The 17130-nt window shown below is 41.2% G+C and overlaps 1 protein-coding gene across 24 annotated transcripts in view; it reads right to left on the bottom strand.

The window, feature by feature from the left end:
* Positions 1-7438: 7438 nt before the first annotated feature.
* The window catches only part of LMO7 (LIM domain 7), a 189907-nt gene continuing 180215 nt past the window's right edge, over positions 7439-17130 (bottom strand). For 19 of the 24 annotated variants that reach the window (XM_074378343.1, XM_074378344.1, XM_074378347.1 and 16 more), the window contains 5 exons: positions 15947-16160; positions 12800-13066; positions 10798-10906; positions 9560-9662; positions 7439-8230 (listed from right to left, as the gene is read on the bottom strand). In XM_074378343.1, coding sequence (XP_074234444.1) covers positions 8208-8230; positions 9560-9662; positions 10798-10906; positions 12800-13066; positions 15947-16160 — 716 coding nt within the window. In that variant the 3' untranslated portion in view covers positions 7439-8207. Of the gene's footprint in view, positions 8409-9559; positions 9663-10797; positions 10907-12799; positions 13067-15946; positions 16161-17130 lie in introns of all 24 variants that reach the window. The other 5 variants (XM_074378338.1, XM_074378339.1, XM_074378336.1 and 2 more) reach the window with 5 other exon arrangements.

Raw genomic sequence — 17130 nt, 5'->3', positions numbered from 1 at the left:
TTTGCTGAGGGAGTAGAACTCAAATGTTCTTATACACATACAAAAAGGACAAATATGTGGGGTGATGGATATGTTCACTGACTCCATGAGGGAAATCCTTTCATAATGCATATGTGTATCAAATCATCCCCCTGTATACTTTAAATATTTGGCCATTTTATTTGTCAATTATACCTCAGTAAAGCTGAAAAAAAAAAGATCCTTTTTCTATAAAATAATCCACATTTGCTAATTTCTGACTACAGTTTCTTTGAGACTACAACTTGCAATAAATGATGCAGTAGAAATAGTATGGTAATAATGAGAATATATGAGACTTTATTCTGCAATCTTTTTTTCTATTCCAAAATAGCCATTCCATCAATGGGTAAATGTACCCAGTTTTACCATAAATTATTGTTTTTAATAAAGAAGTAATTTACTGTTGAGTATCTGTCTTCTAAAATATTCTTGATGGCTCATAGTCCTTTTTGTATGTCATCACTGAAACAGAATTTAGGAAATACCATAGGCTGAGATTTGGTGGAGACACCTGTATTGGGTAGCAGACCTCCCGCGAGCGCTCTACCACTGAGCCACACCGATCCCACCCCATCGTCCTTGTTCCTTCTTGACTTCAGTGATGCTCTCTGTGCTTTTTCAGCACCGAAATTTGCTGATGAAAGAATACGCTTATGGCAGTTTGCATGTTATTTTCAGTATATTATTTCAGCCATTTCAGCCTCAGTAGGAAGAGCAGGGGGACTTGCCTTTATATGCATCTGCTATTATGTTGTGTAAGCTCAAAAGATGCTTCTAAACATTTATTATTGTATATGGTACATAAAGGAGAGATTAAATCTTATTGAGTTTAAAACATCACTGAACAAACTGTAGAGGTTCTTCTCATGCATACTTTTTAAAAATCTCACTTGCAAACTGATGACACGAGGAAACTGTAACACATCACAGTGTGCCAAATGGAGGCGCCGTCATCAACCCCGCCATAGTGTGGGATGGCCCTTCACTCAGCCCTCAAGACGCCCCGTGCTACACTGCGTGTTCTCTGTGCTACGTGCCCCTAACAGCCACAAAGACAGGCATGTGTGTCCCTTCTAGAAAATACTAGAAATGCTTGCTTAAAATTTTCCTTTTCAAACACGAAAACACATATAAGTAAATGCTCTAATATATTATTTCTACAACACAAGGGATTCTCCTGCCCCTCATTTTGGAGACGGTGCCCAAAGAAATGAGGCAAACCAGGCAATGCAGAGGTTGTTGGAACCACCACTGTCTCGCTGAAAATTAAGTGCACTGAGATGACAGATGCCATTTTATTACATCTTTTAATAAACTTGAGGGAAAAAACCCAGTATTTTTAGTTAGCATCTTCCTAATGAACTCTCTTTAAATAAACAGAGACATGAGGGGGAATATTAATTTCTGGTTTTAGTTGGTAGGTGAGTATCAACGTGACTGCGGTATGCCGGGTAGCGCCCCCATCCTAATTCCTGGAAGCTGTGGGTTTGTGACCTTTTATGAGAAAGAGACTCTGCAGATGTGATTCAGGACCTAGGGGTAGAGAGGACCTTCAGCTGATGGTGCAGGCCTACTGACCCAAAGGCGTTGCCTGTTTCAGATGAAGGGATGGGTGCTGATGCTGAATGCGGGTGGGCTGGGCTGCACAGGCCTTCCAGCCATCGATCAGATGGGGAAGTGGACGCCCCGGGGGATCAGGTGCCCATCATGAAGGGCAAGCCAACCAGGAAGAGCAGACAGGACAGAGGTGCTGCAGTGGCCATGGGCATGGAGGCCAGTGAGAACAGGTGCTTCCCCAGGCCCACCACGGGGTCACGACTCTGTCACTGTGTCAACAAGGCCAAGGTCAGAGACCAGCCATGGGGAGACTGGACTGATATCTGAAAAAGCAGGGAGAAGAAATGGACAAGACTAGAGTTTTCTGCCTTTAGATGGAACGGAAGGGGTCTAAGTAGATATTAATTTCAATTATAAAATTGTAAGTAATTCTAATTATAAAAACGTTCCTTCTCACAGCTGAATTCAGTTATTTTATAGAAAGAAAATGCCACACTTGCTGTCGTGTCCCTAGTAAACCGGCCACACAGTGAATACTCGGTAAACACCTATCAAGGTGAACTCAGGTCGTGGGAGAGGCGCGCTCTCTCCACTTGCGTCTGGCCTCTGGCTGTGAGCCATGCTCATGACGCTGGAACTTAAATGTGTTCAGAATGAAGGCAATATGGACAGCCTAGACCTCACCATACATCCGGACATCCACTGACACACACTCAGCGGTTACAGGGTGAGAGGGCAAGTGAGCTTCTGACAAATGTAAGAGGAACTCTCTGTTTAGCCTGAAACGGCAACAGGAGATCGATGCCTGCCATGCAGGTCTGTGACACTAAATTCACTATGGATCCAATAAAGCTCTAGCCCCACCACAAATAAACAGATTTTTAAAGGCAAGCAGCATACAAAAATATGTAAGTTGAAAGCCTGAGTGTAACCTCAAAAGCACTGCTGCCTCCTTTTCCTGAGTCTGATCCGTCTCGCCCATGGAATTTCAAATGAATCTTATTTTTTTCCAATCTAATTTTAACAGCAAGGAGTTTTGATCATCTTTCACAGGACTGTGTTATAAAATTGGTGTTGAGAAATACTGTCTATGAAGCGCTTGGAGGCTCTTTATAGTAAGCTTTAAAGAGCTTCACACCAAATCATCAAACAGAATCATCAAGGGAGTTACTGGGTCAACTACACATGTTAAACAAATATCATGGGATTACAGTACTTAAAATCCACAACCTTAAGTTTAAAATTTAATCATAAAATGAGCATTTAACCCATGATTTCTTTTCATAAACTTTTATATAAGAAACCTGAAAAAGTATGAGACTATTTTTCACACCTTATATTTACAAAGTATTCAGAAGTATTCAAAAATTATCCAGGTTACCAGAGGGAGGGTGTAGCTCAGTGGTAAAGTGCATGCTTAACGAGGCCCTGGGTTCAAGCTCCTGTACCTCTGTTAACAAAGAAACAAGTAGAATAAATAAATAAACCTAATGACCTCCCTCCCCTCAAAAAATCACTGTAAAAAAATTATGCAGGTTACCAGTTTTTTCACCTCATCACCACCATGAGCTGATCTTTTATATTTGCTTGAATGGATCAGACTTTCACATGTGAGCACTCCCTCACATCATCCTTGGTAGGTTGGAAATATTCGAAGGAATATTCAAAGGAAATATTCTTGTCCCTCCCCTGTTCTCCCTATATTGTTCCTTAAGAAACTCGCTGACTTACAAGGTTTTAATTTTGAAAGGCAGGGTCTTACATAATGCAAATACTCAATTTTTAAGAGAATTCATGAAGACTGATAACTGTGGTAAATGTTGGGGTGTCAACCCAACATTTTGTGCTTGATACTCCAACGTTTACTCCACCAAACCCCCATTAGTTAGCAAGAGCATGATTGGGAAGTTGAGCTTCACTTAAGGAGGCCCCTTGTTCAAAGATGGGCAAAAAAAAAAAAAACGCAGGCAGGACCAATGATAAGACAAGGCTTCTGTAAAGTTCCCCCTACGTACTGAAGGGCAGTGAAGGATCAGTCTGTCTTCCCAGGGAACATGAACAAAAAGCCTGAAGCCCGTCAGCCCTCTTGCAACCATGGCCGTAACCAGGCCTTAGGATCAGCCAGCGCTGTGAGGGCCAGACAGCCGGAGATGAACAGTGTGGGTCTTGGGTAACACTACTAAACTGCAAGATGAACTGACCCTCTTGACTTTCTCTCAGGTGAGGAAACAGGCTTACGTTTAAGTCAATTTGATCATGCAAACGAACAAACTTTAAAGGACATTTCTTTCTCCTATAAAGTAAGGGAGGCATTTTGGTGGGTAGTGGGTTGATCCCAACTCAGAAGTGGTATTTTGTTCCTTCTGCACACTCCATCTGCTAAGATTGCATCTGCCCTTCAAGATGCGGTTCAAATACCAACTCTGCTGTGAAGTTGCTTCAGTTCCCTTCGTGTAAATGTCTTGTGGATTCCCACATGCTGCACTTCTCTCATAGCCCTGGTCTTTTCTGCCAGGCACATGTGCCTTTCCCTCCGTGAGTGCATTCATCAGATATACTCCCTACATGTTTCATGACAAGAATCTGAAAGCTTTCTACCTGTCCTATACACGTGAATTTTAAACACACATTAGGTTTCTTTTAAATGCCATTTTTACTGGCATAAACCGGAACTTGCCTTGGCATAGTCCTTTTAATGCCTCTTCCGGATTGCAAGGATTGAGGTTCAACTGCTAAAAGAGACAAATAAAACCCCGACCCTGACATACCCTATTAGATATGTCTCTCAGCTCTGTCGGGCAGAACTTATGACTCCATGCCTGTTCATTGGCATCCAGCTAGTTTCTTTCTTTCCTCTTTTTTTTTTTTTTTTTTTTTTTTTTTTTGGCTAGTTCGCACTCCATGATCTAAATGAAAATTAAGTAGAATACCAAGATTACATTCTTGAACAGGACAAATTTAATTTTCATGCTGAATTCAGCACTGCAGAGGCCCCGGGTTTTCATGGCTATAGAGGGTAAAACCATCCTCTCCCCTTCTCTTCTGTCATGCCTACCCAGAAAATAAAAATACTTTATTTCTCAAAAATATTGAAGAAATCATCCCTTCTCTACTCTGCTCACTCACTCCTCCCCATTGGGGGGAAGAGTGAGAAATACTACATCTTTGGAACAGACTGAATGTTAGAATTTGCCTTCTTTGACCTTGGCTTTTGACTGCTTGCCCACAGGCCATGCATAGTCCTCTCCCCTCTGTATGGTTCTCCCACAAACATAGAGGACAAAGATCTCTTCTCTTGGCTACTCAGTGGTTAAGCTCAATTTGAGTAGGAGGAAGTAGGGTGTTTGCCAGCAGAAATGAAGCTGCTATTTTTTATCCCTGCCTCTTGTAAAGGTTCCCAGTGGACCCAGCACTCTGAGGAAAATGGGGATTATTCCTCACCATACACACACATACGCATACACACACACTTCTCAATGTGCAGACCAAAGAAATCAGTGGCTAGAGAATATATCTGTACTGACTGCCTCTTTAAGTCAAGGACATAAAGAGGTAGTTTTCAAGAATATTTATGAAATTTTTAAATGTAGAACTTTCTTATGTCTTAATCTGGCATCTAGACAGCAATTTCTGACTTGGCCTCTCCCTGCTTCCCACAAAGGATACATGAAGACACTGAAAGTGATGAAAATCCTTAAGACAGAGATCGAACGCTGGCAACACTAGACTCTGGTGGTGTGGGGAGTGTGTGGAATTTCAATCAGCTACTCTGACATTGAACTATGGATCATATTTAAGAAACAAAGCTTGTCTGTAGCGTGAAATAAGGCAGCATGACAATGGCTTGGACCTCAGCTGAGAGACCCAAAGTCTGTGTACCAGAACTCGGCAGAACCGAACTGCCACCCAGTTGGCTGGCTCTGCCCCTGGAAGTAGCCCGTGTACTCCAACCCCAGCACCTTTCTGTCCATGACCTTCTGAGGGTCCCCTAGAAACTACAGGGCAGGTGGTGAATGGGAAGCACCACGTGGATCAAGGGAACTCACAACATACTGGGCAGCACAGTTCTGGCTCCTAACGTATCATGGGGAATTTATACCCCTAATACAGAACATGCCCTGGGGATGGCTTTCCAAGCCCTCCTTCAGTCCATCCCTCTGGGTAAACAGACAGAAACATCAGGACAGTGAGAGGCTGCTAGGCACCGAAAACTGGGTTAGGAACTGTATGCATGAAAGCCCCAACTGAGTATCTGAGGTGGTCAATCCACCAACACCATAATGTGGTGAGAATGAGGCACTGGCAGATTATATAGCGTGTCTATGTATCTCAAAGGTGAAGCAACAGAATTTGGTGATGGATTGGATGTAGCATGAGAGAAAGGGAAGAGTCAAAGTTTAGTGTTGTCCTGAGGAGCTGAACGTGGTAAGGTGGCGGGCAGACAGCCACGGGGACAGATCTGAAGCTTGTCTAAGCTGGTAGCATCTTTCTGGAAACCAATTTGGCAATATGTATCATGACAGCCTTAAAATGATTAATCCTGAGCCAATCATCGCATGCCTATGAAAATAAATATAAAGAAATAGATATGATCATGGGGAGTCCATCATAATTCACATTAGAAATATATATATATAACTATATTCTATATATTAAAATGCTAAGTATTAGAAACAATTGAGATATACACAGTAGAGGAATTATCAACTAAGTATTAATAGAACCAAACAATGGAGCAGTATGCAACCAGTAATAAAAATAAATAGAAATGATTTTAAGAACATGGAAAAATTTACAATCCAGTGTTAAGTAGGAACACAGGAACTATGTATGGAATGAGTTCAAACAGAGCTCTTGTCTTTGAAGTCTGGAATTGAGAATTCTACTCCTTATGCTGTAGGTACTTGATAAATTTTCATCAAAAAACACACATTACCTTAATCATCAGAAATAAAGAATACTGAACAAAAATAAAAACAAGATGGGGGAGGGATATATTGGGAGTTTGGGATTAGCAGATACAAACTACCGTATACAGAATAGATAACAAGGACCTACTGTACAGCACAGGGGACTATGTTCAATAGCTTATAATAAACTATAATGAAAAAGAATATAAATATATGTGTATAACTGAATCACTGTGCTGTACACCAGAAACTAACACAACATTGTAAATCAACTAAACTTCAATAAAATAAATAAATAAAAATGGGAACTAAATTTTTAATTGGAGCTTCATATATTTCTAACCTATTCCAGTATGGTTTTCATATCCTGAAATTCTCTACTCCAGTTTCATTATTATAAAGGATCCAAGCAATTTATGTTTTTGCTCAAAACACAGAAAGTTTTATATTCTTGCACACTCACTCCAGATTTCTAAAACATTCGAGTATATATTTTTTTGCCCTATAGATTTTCTAAACTTACTGTTATAGTCTCCTTTTATCACTGAAGAAACAAAAGAATATGTAAAGATTCTATGCACATCATCCAACAATTTACCATTCACTTTACCTCTTACCATAAAAATTCATTGCATTCAAAAACAACTTTCCAGCAAAAATAAAAATAAAGTTCCTTGTTAAAATTTTCCCAGAAAAACAGTATCACGATTACAGTGATACTTTCCTGGATTTCATATATATATATGTATATGTGTGTGTGTGTGTATATATATTATATGTCACATCTTGTCATTGTATAATTCAAATATGTGCAGTTTACTGTATGTCAACTTGTACCTCAGGAAAGATGCTAAATAAAATATAATATCCAGAAAAGTCACACACTGAAACATGATTAAAAAGGTTGGAAGGATAGTCAGACAGACACACAGAAGAAAAGGAACCACTCCTTGAATGCATCAGCAAGTTTATTTACAAATGCAGTTGAACAGAAAGGCTCACTAGTTTCTGGAGAAAGCCTCTGGCATACAAACCATGAAGATCTTCCATGAATGAAAAGAAGCAACTTTCTACTGGGAACTGCTTAGCGACAATTCTGGTGAAGAAAACAGAGCTCCCCTCATCAAGCAAGTAAAATGTTAGGTAAGTTAAAAAAAAATTGTAATTGCAATATTACATAGATGAAAAGAAGGATACAGAAAGCAAATTTGGGGGTGGATCTCAGTGAAATTTTCCACATGGTCCTGCATTAATTTAGCATACATGACAATAAACAGAGCAAATGCAGTGACATATTTATATTAACTATTTCAAATAATGTTTCAGAACCAATAAAAAAAAAAACAATAAAATAACCCTCTTCAGAACACCACTAGAAAGTCAAATTAGATCATTATCGGCCTCAAAAATATTTCGATATTCTTATTTTTTTCCCTGGTGCTTTGAGGATGCTGAATTCAGAAAGGAAATACTGTACTTCCCCCAACACACACACACACACACACACACATAATTACCTTCTTATAAATAAACAACAAAAATACAGGTTCTACCAAGAAAGAGTATAATGCTCTGAGGTACTCTAAAGAGGCCAGGAAAAGTGTTATTTCTTAAGGAAAAAAAAAAGCAAAAGGACATACAATAGACATTTATAGATCTAAATCAGCAGCAACCACCTCTTCTTCTATCTGCAACAGTGCTTTCGTGTGGAGGCTTACATCACATGGCGGTTGGCCGTCCAGCTGATCAGGCAAGGAGAGAAGAAAGAAAAGTGCTTAGATTCAGAAACACTGCAATATCGCCACCTGCGATAGGTAGCAGTCACCACGCAGAGAACAACCCCACGAGGTAGAGAATAACCCTGTTACTCACTTAGGCTAAAGTGAGGCAAAAATCACAGCCTCCCGGTTTCTGGAAGTCCTCATTTGCAAAAAAAAAATGGAGAGAAAAATGAACTGCTGATATAGAAACAGGTTACACTCAACTCTCTGTTATTTGTACTGGAGGAGAGAAAAGGCATGGGCAGATTTCTCCATGATGATTCCAAAAATCAATTCTATTTGGCTTTGGAATGTTGACTCGAGAGAAAAGCCCACACACATACACACGCTCCCCGCACCCCTGCTCCACGCCCAGCCTTGGCACCCTCCAACCTCCGTGGTGGCATCCAGGAAGGCACTGGATCACTGGGGTAAGAAGGCTCAAAACACGCCAACAGATAAAAGAGAGTTGACTGGGCTTAAGCCACTTCCAAAGCACTCTTCACATAAAGGCCATACAAATACCTCAGAGCTCAAAAGCATATGGTTTTGCTGATACCACTTGTAACAAACACCCTTTCACAATAAGGAAGAAACACATGTTACCAGCATCAAGGATCAAAATATAAAGAGTAATGGTTTTCTTTATGTAGCTATGAACAATATGCAGCCTATGTTTTACAACATACTTAGATGAAAACATGCTTAGACACAAAGTAGCATGTGAAGTCTTCAAAAAACTAAATTTTTCCAAAAATGACACTGAAACACTGAATCAGAATTAATGCTCTCCTTTTTAGAATATTATATATATTGGTGGTCTGTTTTATATAGCAAAAAAGCATAAACTTACTATTATCTTTTTAAACCACTGTTTTCAAAGTTGGTCATATTCTAAATCATATAATCAAAGCCCACTGGTAAATAACAGAAATCAGCTAATGATGAGGGGCCAATCCTTAGCCAAGAAACAGATTAGAGTCTATACAGAAGATTCATTTGAATGGTCTGTCTCAGTTTATTGGTCTCTTTGAGTCATTAGAATTTTCTCCAGACCCTGAGCAGACAGCACCGTGCACTGTCCTGACTCTCCAGTTCCTTGTCCCCACAACCCCTCTCTCATGTGGCTGGAACCCTGAGCACTGACCCACTCACGGGACCCTCTGTGAAGAGGACACACTGAGGTTCCTAAAACCTGGACTTCTAGGGCAGGGAGCTTGAAGGGGAGAGGGTCGCAGGCTCAATGAAATGCATGGGAGCCCGCGGTCTCCGTAAAAGGCAAGAAATTTTCTCCCTGATTTGCTCTCTTACATTTGAATCTGAGATAGCAGTCATTGCAGTACAGCTGGCTGTTTCGGATTCTGACTTCGGCTCCTGAGGAAGAGCCTCCGAGGTCCCGCTCACAGGCCGTGCACTGGGAGACAAAAGAACAGAAACAAGAAAAGGAAACATCCATACTTAGCTCAAGAAATCTTGGGGCACTCCCAGAAAGGGGGAAAAAAAAAAACTGAGCAAAATGCAGCCTCTAAACTCTTAGATATATTTCAGCAAAGAAATTAAAAAAAAAAAAAAAGGCCAAAGGATAATTAGATTAAAATGAAGCCTGCTAGATGAGACATTAAAGAATTCACAAAGCCGATTCTCAGAGCCAAGATTTCATTCTAAATATACCAGGAAAGTAGAAATGATTCGTTGATTGGCTTAAAGAAATTGAGTCTTCCTTTCTCCCAAGAAACTGGCAGAGGACAAAGCGCCCCAGGAAGTAAGCAGCAGAGGGAGGGCGGGCGGGAGGGATGGCAGGAAGACTGGGTTTCTGGCTCTCCGTCTGGGCTGGGCATCCCCACAGCGCTGATGTGACAAGTGTTCACATGTGCGCTTTCCCTTCGAGGCTGGGGAGTTTGATTCCACGTGCTCAAACAGTAATTTGCTCTGCCTGGGAACAACCCAAGCCAGAGACACACAAGCTTAAACAAGCTGAGGTCCGCAAGACTCTGGGATCAACAACTGGACCAGCCCAACACAAGTTCAATAAACAGATGTGTTTCTAAAGACAGATACTGCAAAATAAGGTCATTAGATAGCCTTAATTCTTTCTTATGTGCAAGATCACCTCAGGTGCAAGCAGGCTGTGCAACTGAAAAAGCATTTGCAAAATTTTCCCTTCCCTGCTCTCCCTATTCATAGCTAGACTTTTGGACACTTTTAATTGCCCATCCCCATGCTGTTAATCACCTTGGTGAGCTACTTGTTAAATATGCCTATGATGGCATCTTAGAGAAAGCATTTATGCACCATAAATTTTACTTATAGAATCTTAGCAAATGAGATAGGAAGTGCACAGTGCTTCCAGGCTTAATTTTTGAAACCAGGTTCAAGGTTGGAGGACACAGCAGCAGTAACAGGCAGTGTGTGATTCCAGGTGCAGCACAGACCAACACAGCCAGCGCCTAGCTTGTTAGTGGCATGTCCACACCCAGCGCTCGCCAAGAAGCCATGCGCTCTCCCAGCCAAGCGGTGCGGGGCCTGCAGGCTGTGCGGCTTGGTCTCACCTTAAAACAATGTAAATGATAACAAAGACCCAGGGACTCGATGATCATGGCGGCTCCTCTGCCCAGAATGTTATCGCAGTAGGAACACACGCGCTTCCCACTGACCGACCTAGACGTGGGACAAGGACAGGAGGCTTTCATCGGCGCAGCTCAAGGTTCTTATTTAAAAGTCACCGTCTGGTGTTAACATGGATCATGGTTCTCCAGGAAGTCTTTATGTATCTGTGGGAGGGAAACGTCCACCAGCCAACCGAAGCATGCCCTGGTTATACTGGGCCTCGAAGGATCTCTGTGAAGGCTCTGGAACCCTCGACACCTGTTCATACATGTGAACAGTTCCAGCGGCATCAGTCCCCCCTGCACTTCATGCCACTATCCCGTTCGGACCACATCTGTACTCAGCAAACCTCCCTCTCCTCTCATCCAGCCGATGCCTTCTTGCCAGGTAAATCCACCAAAGCTCAACCCGAATCGTGTCGTTCTGCCCATCAGAACAGCAGCCCCAACCTCTTCCAAGAGGCACTGCAAGTCTGTTCAACCTACCATCTCAACCTTATTTTCTCATTTACCAGATATTCTAGTTAAGCGGAAGTTATCAGTGCTTCCCGGACTGTGCCTCTGGCTTGCAGGACTGCCTCTGTGTAGAACAAAATGAAAACTGCCTGCTCGACAGCTACCATTGAGACAGGGAAGGTGAGTTTCTCCTTTCCTTTGTTTACAAGTCTTATCTCCTCTCCCAGGTGGAAAGGTGAAGGCTACTTCTTATCTTTGCAACCACAGGACTGGCACAGCACTTCAGTGACACTGGAAAGGGCATAGGTGTCTCATGGGCACCATGTGCTCTAGACAGAGACCTTTTCAGGGCAGAAAAGCCCCCAGCCCCTTCTTTCTGCTTTCTGAGGGTGGGGTTCTCAGTAAGGAAATGGGTTCTCTCTCCTCCCTCCCCTCCCCCATCTCTATGGCCCTCATCTTCCCTCCAAATTTACCCTAAGTCCCCATCCCTTCTCCTAATTCAAACCCCCTGATACATGTTCTATATATCTTGACACAGTAACATTTTAGCTGGATATAAAATATCTTCATGTAACAAAATCCTTTAATTGATAGCTAAAAAAAAAAAAATCCCAATATTAATCATTGTGTTTCCACTTTGCAATATTTCATTGGTGACCAAAGGCAGGATATGCCAACAGAACTCCCTTCAGGTCTCAGCAGAAACACTGCTGTATGTGGCTTCGGGAGGCATCACCGATCTGTGGAGAAGCCACAGAGATCTAAAGCTCTGCACACATTGATCATCTGAGCTTTAGTCCAAACCAAAAGGCAAGTGTCACGATCATTCACTGTAACGCTTAGCGTTCCCGCAGCATATGACCTGCAGAATTCAGGTGAGGTTGTCTGACCAAGGTGTCAGCAAATCAGATAAGAGACAAACAATGGTTTTGGAATTCAAAAACCCCCCAAAGCATTATCTGGCTTAAGACTTTTTTTTGTTTGTTTTTTAATCTGCCTCCTTAAAAGTTCCACAGATGATGGAGCTTGGTGATAAGGTTTTCCTTCTATGCTCAGTTCCTATAAAATGAGTTATAACATAGTCTCATTAAAGCTGCCAGACCTTTTCTAATATGGCTTTTACTCATAAATTTGTTATACATTCATGAGCCACTGTGTATTTTTATGATTCCCCAGTGAGAACTATTCAGGTACGTCTGCATCTAAGACACTGACCCCAGGCACAAGCAAACAAGACAGTGGCAATGATCTAAACATTTCTAAGGCCTCCAGTGGCTTCAGGCGACATCTATAAATGCTCTTGGGTTGGCATGGGGTGATATTAAAGAAGCCTTCTTCATTGATTTGATAAAGGAACACTGAACTTGACACATTCAAAAAGGCTTGTTTTTCTTTTTCATTGGAAAGCTGGGACAAGATTTTGGGAAATTTTGAATGAAAAAGTACCCCGAGACTAAGGAAAGAAGTGCAAAAACCCAAAGGGCCTCACCTGCTGCGTGGCTGTGGAGCCACAGGGGAATGGCTGCGCGGTGTCGGGGTAGGTGGGGCGGTCTTCACGGAGCCAGCTGCAGGAGGAGGTACGCCGGAGGATGGGTTTCGCATGTAGGCACGGTTGGATGTGGACACCAGCTGTGGTGGGGGACGACTGAAGTCTTGGACAGAGGAAGAGGCGTAGACCCCTGAAGGCTGATTGAGCCAAGAGGACTGTCTCCAAGAACTAGTTTTTGGGGAATCCAGGTTATCCAGAGATTCACCTCTGAAACATAGAAAGGATTCATCAACATTATAAAACACATTCAATTAGACATCTATTTAACACCACGACAGTCATTAAAATATCCATGTTATGTATTTTATGAGCAGGTATGAATCTAACAAGTCCAGTTACATATAAAATTACCTTTAACCACTAACGTTGCCTTTCATGAGAGGCATCATGTTTCATACTCAGTTAACCTTCCTTTATTTTTATTTTCATGTACTTGCTGCTCAGAAAAAAAAAAAAAGATGCCAAAGTAGAAAGAAAAATACTAAGAAAAATATTTTAAGACAAAATATTAGGATAGAGAAGACATACACACATCCGTTAAATCTTCAATTGTTTAGACTTATCAATCTTAATTTTTTAAAACCCAACCAAAAAAACACCTTTTTAGGCATTTACATATGTCAGGTATTAAAACACTGTCACAAAAATATTAAGTTTATTTAATCTTTACAACAGTACATGATTTTTTTTTTTCAGATCTCATAGAAGGTCCCTTGCCCAGTTTTACTAGCTAGTGAAAAGAGCTGATCAGTGGTGGTATTGGCTCTCAAACCAAAGTCTCCCTGATCCCAAGGTAACCCTGGTCATTCCTACTGCGCAGCCCTCATCCACTCTCTGCCCTAAACTGGGAAATGAAACAACCATTTAATGTCCACAATAGAGAAGCATTCTCCAGCCACTTCTCTTAAATTGAATATGCAGGTAAAATAGCATTTAGCTCACTAATTGATTTAAATACAACTCTGGAAAACCTCTCTTAAATGAAGTTATGTGCTTAACATCAATTCTGATCTACAAAGTTTGACTCCAAATTACGTTTTTTTTTCCCTACCTGGTCAATTTTGTTACTACTTTTTAAACCTTCTCTCTTATCCCAAGTTTGAAATACATGTTTCTTTTCAAATTATAAAAGTACTATATCATCATGATGAGAAAGAGCCAAGCAATACAGCAGGGTATCTGAAGGAGGAGTAAGGTTCCCCCACCTCTTATTTACAATTTACCTGCCCCAGCCCCCCGAGTAGCCACCGTTAACTGTGTATCCTTCTAGACTTTTTTCATATATGCAAGCACATATTTGCATATACATACAAATTTAAATAAGTATAGCCATGTCGTAATATACATACATAACATGTTCGTGTGTTTTTCTTGAACAAAGGGGATTATTCCACAACACAGATTCTTCATAAACTTGCTTTATTCCACATAATATGTGCTTTCTTAGAACTGTCTTCATGTCAGTGCAGGTGACAGATGGTACTTTGGTGGCCCCCAGTGGATCATCTTCCTGGTATCCATACCTGTGTGTGGTCCACTGATTGTGGGCTTGGCCAGGCGACATGTTGGTTAATGGGACATTAGCAAATGTGACACAAGTGGAGGTTTAATAAACACTTGCACGTTAGGGCTGATCCTCTTGCAAGGTTTCCTCCGAGTCCAGGTGCCATGTTACGAGGGAGCCTGAGCAGCTGTGTGGAGGGGCCTATGTTCCCAACCAGCAGCCCTAACTGAGCTCCCAGTGGAGCATCTACACCAGCCCTCTGCCAGGATACACACAACACATGAGCTAAGGGCATTTTATACTTTAAGTCATAAAAAAATAACAACAGAAAAATACATGACAGAGACATATGTGGCCTTCAAAACCTAAACTACTTACAGTCTGGTCCTGCACACACAAAAAATTTGCCAACCTCAGCTCTAAATATGCCCTAACCAATACCAGGCAAAGAACTGCCCAGCCATCACTCAAAATTGTAGGAGTAATGAATTGTTATTTTAACCTACTCATGTTGAGGGGGTATACTATGCAGCAATGTCTCTTCCATTCCTTAACATCTGCGTAGCGTTCCACTCTTCAGTGTGCTGCTGCTTACTTAATGAGCACTAAGTACACTCTTATCAGTAGATATTCTGATTGTTCTTTTTTGCTATCGTGTATATCCTTTGAGATATCTGTGCATACTTATCCAAATATACCCAGAAGATAAAGTGCCAGAAACTAAATTGCTCACATGGTATAGACAAAAATTTCTGCTTAATAAATACTACAAAAACCAAAATCAAAACAAAAAATGTGTTCCCACCCAGATGGGAAAAAGAACCCCTATTTCCTTATACAATTGTCAACGCTAGATTTAATCAACCATTTAATTCTCTACACATCCCGTAAACCAGGTATATCATTGTTTTAGGAGTAGTGTTGATCTGATACATGCTTATTGACTTTGTTCCTTTTTCTATGAACTATCTGTTCCTCAGTTTGTCAGCTGTGGAAACACTAAACAAAAGTACCTCCAGTATTCATTCACCCAGATGCATCTGTCTAGTTCAAACCCTCACCTCTGTTTAATTTATATCCATATATTTTCCTTATAGTTACAGAGATTAGGTGTCCACACTCTGTCATGATTCCAATCTGTTATCTCGTTATAAACAGAGGTTTAATTTTTTAAGTTCAGCATCCAAGAAAGCACCGAGAGCTGCACAAATTATTAAAGTGCCTGAACCCCACCCCCTCCCTTCAGAGTTCCACATCCAGCTTTGCAACCTCTTAGCCATGTGGTTTTGTCAATGCATTCCTTGCTCGAGCCCCAGTTTCTTCATATGGAAAAACAGAATTACTGTCCCTGCCTCAAATCATTTTTCCCGGATTAAGTGAGATGATGTGGGCAGAGCGACTGGCGTGTGTCTGGCAGCTAATCAGTGCTCCAGGACACGCCCAGTGACACCTGCTCTCCTCTTTCTCCACTAAATCTTACACAAGAGAAGAAATGGTGACAGCTCTTCTGTCCAAAGGAGCCAGCACATTAAATATCTGCCCCACAGCAGAGAACAGGAAATAATTCCGAGGACGTCACACACCTTCTCATAATTCCAGGCAGACAGATAGGCTCCTTATTGACGCTGGAACTGCGCTGTCGGATCCAGCTGTTGTCATCGTAAAGGGATGTTCTCTTCCTCATTTCTTGAAGGATCTGTTGTCTCTCCAACTCTGCTCCTGATGGAACTTGTTCCTTCTTGGAGCTCTTCTGTGATGAGATACTGCTCCCAATTCGGTCCACATATCTATTACTTCCTAGATTAAAAACATAAAAAAACTGCAGGATTAGCATATAAAAAAGGAATAGTGGGTAAATCTCCAAATACAGTGGAGCAAAAAGTTTGACATTGTGCATGTCATCAGTTCTCAATGAGACTGCTGCCGAGGACCATAAAGTAATGGGCTCCCAGCCCTGGAAATTCCAATTCCACACCCAGAGGCGTACTAGGGGGCCCACTCCGGGATACCAAGGAGGTCGCCTGAAAAAGAAATAGCCAGCCTCGACTTCAGCAGTATTAAATTACAAAATGCTCATCTAGAATTAGTTTCTCTTCCACTATGTCCTTATTTCCTAAATTAAAATCAACCAAGCACATGCTCACTGAAATGCCTGCTGTGACAACTCTGCAAGGGAACAGGGAGCTCTGTTCTTTCAAAACACATACCTTCCCCCTGGGGAGAGACAGAAGACATAAGCGCATGCATCTCCAGCTGGCATGACTTGAGTCTTCATGATTTTAAGTCACAGAATAAGTCATGACCAAATCATAGGAATGAGAGCATGTTCCATCACCAAAATGGCTTTTGTGAAATTGAAAAATAGCTAAGTAATCCGAATGATAACCAAGGAGTAGTATCAGACTTATGTCTCCTCTAAGAAACTGACATATCTGTAATTTGAATGTTGAATTTATGAATAACAGTTAAGTCAGGTTTTATCCTGAAGGCTTTGTCTCCTTAGATTTTTTTAATGATTAATTTCTGATTTTGGTAAAACATCCATAACTGCGAAATATCCTCCCCATCTTAATTAGGGTTAGATTAATTTTATCTAAGGATTTATTTTCTTTCACTCTCAGGGTTCACTGCTATTGTTACTCTTTCAAAATTTATTCTGCCTTAGTGTATCTTCTAGTAAGCAATGAACAAGGCCACCAAAGGTTTATTATACACACCTATGTTTACACTCCTGTATTACACATAGCTTATCAATTTGGTCAGATTC

The sequence above is a fragment of the Camelus bactrianus genome, chromosome 14 (assembly GCF_048773025.1).
Source record: "Camelus bactrianus isolate YW-2024 breed Bactrian camel chromosome 14, ASM4877302v1, whole genome shotgun sequence".
Lineage (NCBI taxonomy): Eukaryota > Metazoa > Chordata > Mammalia > Artiodactyla > Camelidae > Camelus > Camelus bactrianus.
The sequence above is the reverse complement of the archived record's forward strand: the minus strand, read 5'-3'. Positions and strand labels throughout refer to the sequence as shown.